Genomic DNA, 7,104 nt, shown 5'->3' with positions numbered 1-7,104 from the left:
CTATACAAATAAATTAGCCTTGCCTTGCCATGAGTATGGAACGTAGATATGGTGACATGTAATAGGGGGTTAAGCTGAAATCATATCCACAAGCTACATCTTCTGATTTCAAGTAGGAATTTTCATCCATACAACTAATATTTCATTATATGTTGAAATCCCAAAAGATCACCAGTTTCTCAAATTCTCAGATCAGCTATTACTGCATCAGACAACCGTGCAATGTTCTGAGTCAATTTAACCCCTCTTCTTTTCTACCTTGATGCCTGGTCTTATCTTCAGCAAGTCAACTTCATAGGATTAGCCTGTTGTTTTTTATGTTATGAAACAATTGATGAGGTCTGCCTCATAGAGTGACTGGCAAGTGCAAATGTAATGTTTAGGTATAATGAAATGGAGTTTGATGGGAACAAAAAATGAAAATCCTTCTTGACAGCGAAAACATTTTACACAGATTAATGATTTCATTGTTAGAATTTTGAGAAATTATTTTCAATTACTTATGAAACCTGGTCTATGATATGTTGGTCAGGTCAGATTTTTATGTAAAAAAAAAGCTTCTCTGTCTCAGTCCTGCAAGATTGGAACGACCCTTTCTCAGAAGTGTATACTGCAGCTTATTCATTATCACTTTTCCTCATAAAAATGCTTTTATAGACCTGACTTTATGTTTCCATCTTATTTCTTTGCTCCGAATGTTAGCTTCTTTGAACATAGTGCATATTTAGTATGTTTTTTCCATACTTTAATATTTTATGACCCTATCTCTTGGAAGACTCTTCTTTGGGATAGGTACCACATAAATGAAGACATTATATATTATTACTGCCATCATACAGAGCAGTAAAAGTGTGGCTCAGATCCAAAATCCCAACACATCAGCAATAAAACCCAGAAACTTAGGATTTGATCTTGTCTACCCCAAAAAATCTAAACTCCATATTTATTACACTAAATATCGATTTAATAATCAAAAGCATAGGATGTTTTTGATTAATGAATAAAATGATTTAGGACCTCAATAGATAGCTTTTTCACCATGTTTCTCATTGTTTTCTCTCAGGTTACAGTCTGTTTTACAATTAGCTTCTGATTATTACAGGAAGCATGAACGGTTTACTATTTTCCTCTCTGCTGTTGAGATAAGCAAAATCTTTTGCACAGATGATTAAAGTGCACTCTTTTGAGGATTCCGATAAACTTTTTTTTTTTTTTAACAAAGCGAGTGACTAAAACAAACAAACATAGTTCTGTTGTTCCAGGCCAAAGATGAAAGTTTTAGAGATTCTAAAAACTAAAAGTTAAGATGTGATTTGTTGATTAAATATTATATATTCAAATAAAACAATCTGAATATTGGATGGATGAGCCAAAAAAGCAGAAATAGAATATAAGTGTTTAAGAAAAGGGGAAAAAAATTATGTCTTGGTTTGGATCAAGTCTTGGAAAGTCAGGGAAAATATGGAATTTAAGACTACCATTCTCGAATTTTGGAAAAGATAAAAGTAAACATGGACAAAACAATTACAATATTAGCTTCCTGACTAATTAGCTTCCTGCATATCCCAATAGATAAATTATAGAGATCTAAATTTCTGAAACATTAAATGATTTCACAACAATTGATTTACATATATATATACGTACTAATGAAATGTACGCACCCCCCTGAAAAACTGCTAGAATGTTAACAGTATAGAAATAGGATGGTCAGATAGCTGGATGGATGAAATCATTTGTCTTTGATTTACCAAATCACAGCTGTTGGTCCAACTTATTGATAGCTTTAAGTTACAGACAGAACCTGGAGATACATGCAGACTTAAAAAAACAAACAAGGCTTAGAAACTCAGAGATCAAAGTTTTAAGCTAAAAAAATGTATAATTTAAGATACAGTTAAATTAGCTTCCCAAAAAAGTGAAAAAGCCCCTTAAAGCTTCAGTAAGTCATTCTGGTCACCCCTGTCTCTACTGAGCTACAGCCCTCCTTCCACAGCTCCTCCATCACAGATCCTACCTTCAATATGTAAGTTGGTAAGCAAAGCCACTAAGGACTGCACATAAACAGCCATGGCACATAGAGAGCAAAGAATATGTTATGCACTGATGCATAGTTGCACCACATCTGCAGTCTTGAGCTTGATCAATGCAGTGTGTGGGCAGCAGGTACATGAGCTTGACACTGACATTCCACCTGCTTTTGATTAGATGTTTCAGATTGGGAGTGATGTTATTCTGCAGAAGGCTGTCTTACTACTGGGAAGAGACAGTTTTTGTTCAAATGAAAGATTTTAATGTGTTATATACCGCTTGCATTCCACCTGATGCAGAAGGTAATGTATAAAGATGTTCTTTACTCCAAATGCTAAAGGATCCTTCACTACTGCAGCGAGACAAACAGACACCCAGAAAAGATGGCATGTGCACATGGAAGCTCATTTTTATATATATTTTTTGTTAAAACATTCACAACGATATGAGACAAAAGTGGAAGGAAACAAAACAAAGAGTTTGCAGCCATTTTCAAAATGTTACATAAATAACACTCAGATTTATAAATATTTAAAACATAAATACATTTACGCAAGTGGGGATGAAGTACTTGAATGTACAGCAGCAGCAGCAGCAGCAGCAATAATGTACAGCTTTTGCGGTTTGTAGTTTTTACACCATTGTCCACAACGTCAGAGTATGCATCTTTGTTTGTATCTGTAGACCATATTGTATGGCATACAATGATGAATATATACTTGCATATTTACTATTTTTATATATATATGTATAGAGAGAGAGTGGTGAGGCTTCTGCAGCATTGTCTTCTCAGTCTTTTCCCATGCTTGCTGTGGGCAATTTCGTACCTAAAAATTTTCAGTTTAAAAATTTTCCTCAGGTGGCAACACACTTGGCTTATGTTGTCCAAACCCATCGTCCAAAGACCTAGAAGAAGAAGAGACAAGAGGAAAAAATGTCAGAGGGGCTGTCAGAGGCAGGTTCTTAAACACATTATCATTCTCTGTGTAATTTCAAGTGGCTATTCATCAGCAGCCCACTTTCTGGGGGATTTCCAAACCTGCTTGTTGGTTTTAATCTACGTAAAAACGGTAATCCTGGTCTCTGGAACTGCAAATATAATACAAGCGTTCTCATTTCTGGGTGTTAACGAGTGAGAAAGACTTCATAGTTAGTCACAGACTCTCACGTCCCCATGCTGGATCTCACTGATTCACCACAACCACAAAAAGGCCTCAACCCTCAGGACTAATTGTGTGTCACCTTAGCTTCCACATTACTTCATTCCATTCAAAAACACAGCCCCTTCCTTGTGTTTGGTCAAACCACTTGGGTTTGGAGAAAATGTCTTTCCCAGAAACAGCCTGACCACTGCAGGGCGCTTCATTTTGAAGACGGCGCATAAATGTGTGCGTTTGTCCACATCCCCACTTCCTTCATCCATCCCTCCTTGTCGTCTCCGCTTCCTAAACATGATGTATGCTGCTGTTTTTCCCAGTGAAGCAGATGGGATTGTTCATGATTATGAGCAGAAACACGAGAGTTGACTTCCTAAACACCCACAGGATTGCTACCAATACGTCACTCTACTTAAGTTTAAGAGGACTTTCCTACAGGCAGTCTGCATCCTTGCAGTAAGTATTAGACCTTCAGTTGAGGTTTGATGATTTCTCCTTAATGATTTTGGTAATTTAACGTATGATTATTGTAGATCCTTCGTATCGTAACACTAATCCATGTTTAGGCTGTTCAGTAGCTAGGATTTGTATGCACAATTATGATACATCCCCTACTAGAGTGTAAATTCTGACTAATTACTGATGTGAATTAAACTAGAATTCATTGCAAAATGCAAAAAAAAAAACGTGTATTGTTTCTTAATAAGTCTACACTCTGTATAGTTGCCTCACAAATATAGATATGTTTTTCTCTGACTCAACTATGAATGCAAAACACTTTGGACCCTGATAAAAGGTTAAACATGTTACTTTTTCTTTTGTTGTAATCATTTTTTTCACCCTGTACCCTTTTATTTTTAGGTTTTAAGAAAATCTGTCAAAAGACCTCTTATAGAACAGTTTTCAGCTTGAACTGTTCTTGTATGTCAACAACGTTCTTGAGTTTCTATAGGGTTATACAAATGAAATTCAATAACAATTTTTTATTTTTTTTTTGTATTTCTTTTCCTCCTTCATTTTTCCACAAGCAGTGCTTTGTCCTAAAGGGTTTCTATCGGGGAGGTTGCTCTGGCAGGATGCCGGGAGGACTCACCGTCTCTGCGCAGCTCCAAGCCCTAGCAGCCCATTCCGCTGATGGTCCCTATCCTGTCCATCTTGTGTCCGAAGCAGCCACTCCGCGAGGTGGAGCCTGCCTTCTTGCTTCCAGATTTGTGCCTCCTCGGTGCGGGCTGGTCGTTGAGAAGACGAGCCCACATCCCTCTGGCCTTGGTGTCCATGCGTAAATCACGCAGCAGCCTCATCCTAGAGCGCACAGCGTCTATCCGCCTCTCTCTCTCATCCGACTCCAGAATCTCCGCCAGCTCTTCACCCAGCAAACTTTGGAAGGACTGTGAGATGAAAAAAAGAAGTAGAAAATCAACGAATTCCACAGATTATATATATATATATATATATATATATTTTTTTAGTTTGGATATAATACAACAAGACGACGTAAATCTAGTCTGCTGGTTTTTAATGCTGCGGATGGAGGCTACACGTTTAGAAAATGTTCGAGGTAAGCCTCAGCTTGCATTATATTCAAATAAGAAAGGAGAAACACGTCCATATCCATCAGGGAAAACAGGTTCAAAACCAGAATTGTATCCGCAGATTCCTTAAATATTGCAGTGATTGGATCAGTGTTTAATTGAAACCTCTCCTGTTGCATCTAGGAGCTACTTTCAATTTCATAAAGCGATATTACGCTCTGAGAAGATTCCCAGACTTGGAGACAGGTGCATGTAAATGGTAGCCTATTTACGCTTTATTTTTGCATCAAATCCATCCGGCCTTTGTTCTTTCTTTTTTTTCTTTTTGTTTAAGAGACATATGACTTTACAAGTTATTTCAAATGGCGTATTTTTGCCTCTATTATAATTTGGCCTTTGGCACAAAACAGCTTTAGTTGTCTATATTTTGACTGTGGAATAAATGTAAAAGGAAACTCTGCCATCTTCTCCTGAAAGTTGAATTCAGCGACTCTCGGTTTTAGAATATTGCGGTAACGGCACATGTTAAAGGTAAATGTGATCTTAGAAATGTTAGAAGTAAACAACTCAAAGAAAAAGCTTATGCGCAAAAATGCTGTGGGAAGTTTTCACCTCTTGGTGCGCCTTTTTGCGCATTAATCAAAAAGCAACTGCTCATGTTTTGGAAACATCAGTACCATTTCTGATATAATCTGCTTACCTGATGGGTTTGAGTTAAAGGTTTTGCTGTCATCTTTTCTGAAAGCAGGCTGACCAAAAGTCCACACGCAACCAAATAGGACAAGTTCATTCTGTCACGTCTTTGGATTCCTCTACTCTTCTTCTCTAGAAAGATGGAAGATGGTTTCACTCAGTCAGCCACTGGATAGGATTGAGCGCGTCCTTTACTCCAAAGCTCTTGAACTGCTGTTCTAACTCCGCACATCTCTCAGCAGCTGCTTTATAGCCAGCCCTCAATGATGTCACCACAACCTGCGTAATGGCCCTCCTAGCCAATACTTTTGTTTTGCTACCTGACTTTGACTACGTCATGTCAGTGCTTAATTTAATTATACAATGCTCTGGTCGTTGGGGCTTTACAGGAAATGATATATATCGTTTATTCCCTATCAACATCCTCCTGCGTCTAACTTTTGAAACCAAAGACGATTACAAAGACTGCGCGTCAAGAGTGACTCCGGGTTTGGATGTAAGGGACCCAGAAGGATGATTAACTTGGTTTAAAGCTGGTCCATGAAACACACACTCTACCAGTGGAACTTATAAATCAAGTTTTATAAGTTGCGTGACTTCATTTAATACATTTAAAGGATTTTGCACTTTGAACACACCATTAGACCAATTTGTTTTACATTTTGGAAAGAAAAATAGGCATTTTAAACAAATTACAAACAAACACATTTATCCACTACATAAATAATAATTCACTAAAGGATTCAACAACAGTTATGCCTATGACAGGATATATCTGTTTCAAAAAACTTAAAGGGTGTTAAAAAAACGAATATTTAAAAAAAAACAAAAATAACATATTCAAAGTGATGTGATGCTTTTTTTTTTGTCTTCTTGTTTTGCAGCTCCTTGAAAACAAGATGTTTCATCTCAAGGGGCTTTCCAATAATAAATCAATCAATGAGCTCTTGAAAATGCATCTTTTTTTAAAGTGCGCCACAGCTCTTCAGGCAGCAATTTTCTTACACTCTGAAATAAAATAAAGACTCCTTTATTTTTTAACCCAACTGCACTGGCTTACATTGCGGCATTGATGTAACAACAATAAAACTACGCATTTCCTGGATGAAAATGCAAAAATTTTGTCAATAAACCTTATATGGTATTAAGAAATTCACTGGTGTATATTTTTGTGGCAAAAATTATAAAGACGACTATTACGTCATGCCAACTTCTGCTCTGACAAATGTTAACCACAGGACTGAATAGATACTAACAACTTTTTCCTTTAATATTCTAATGATGCAATCATAGGCTTTAAAGTTTTTTTCCAGGTGAATGCAAAAGTTTGCATTTAAAATCTGTTATTGTGTTTTTTTTTTTTTTATTTGAGGTAGGGATACATATTTAGAAGCTGAGTGATACAAGAAAGCAGCTTGTGTTAAGTAGTTTATTTCACTGCATATTCATTCAGGGAATAGTGCAGGTACACCAAAATATGAGCTGAAGTGTCAGGACAGGCAGGAACCTGTTTGGAACACACAGTGGCAGCATTTACTGTGCTGACAGGGAAAAGTTTGCAGACATAATTTTAGGTAACAGAATAAAATGCCCAACAGGTCAGAAAGAAATCCAAGTAATGCAGGTTAAGCACAGATTAGGTAGATTTCAATGAAGTTAAGTTTTGTATAAGTTGGGATGGGATATATATA

The 7,104-nt window shown here is 36.8% G+C and overlaps 1 protein-coding gene across 1 annotated transcript; it reads right to left on the bottom strand.

The window, feature by feature from the left end:
• Nucleotides 1-2,559: 2,559 nt before the first annotated feature.
• nppc (natriuretic peptide C) lies at nucleotides 2,560-5,612 on the bottom strand. Its single transcript, XM_015373060.1, has 3 exons — nucleotides 5,421-5,612; nucleotides 4,282-4,576; nucleotides 2,560-2,937 (listed from the first exon to the last, which is right to left on the bottom strand). Exons 1-2 carry the CDS (start codon nucleotides 5,508-5,510, stop codon nucleotides 4,304-4,306), a joined length of 363 nt encoding a protein of 120 aa, XP_015228546.1. The 5' UTR covers nucleotides 5,511-5,612; the 3' UTR covers nucleotides 2,560-2,937; nucleotides 4,282-4,303.
• Between the last annotated feature and the right edge of the window lie 1,492 nt (nucleotides 5,613-7,104).

The sequence above is a fragment of the Cyprinodon variegatus genome, unplaced genomic scaffold, assembly GCF_000732505.1.
Source record: "Cyprinodon variegatus isolate N-32 unplaced genomic scaffold, C_variegatus-1.0 Scaffold80, whole genome shotgun sequence".
NCBI classification, from domain to species: Eukaryota; Metazoa; Chordata; class Actinopteri; order Cyprinodontiformes; family Cyprinodontidae; genus Cyprinodon; species Cyprinodon variegatus.
This window is presented reverse-complemented; position numbering and strand designations above follow the sequence as displayed.

What these genes read in the sequence shown, in the direction of transcription:
- nppc (XM_015373060.1), bottom strand. Translation starts at nt 5,510, where the DNA reads ATGAACTTGTCCTATTTGGTTGCGTGTGGACTTTTGGTCAGCCTGCTT. An exon ending in CTTTAACTCAAACCCATCAG is followed by an intron (nt 4,577 to 5,420) that starts GTAAGCAGATTA and finishes TTCATCTCACAG; the next exon opens with TCCTTCCAAAGTTTGCTGGG.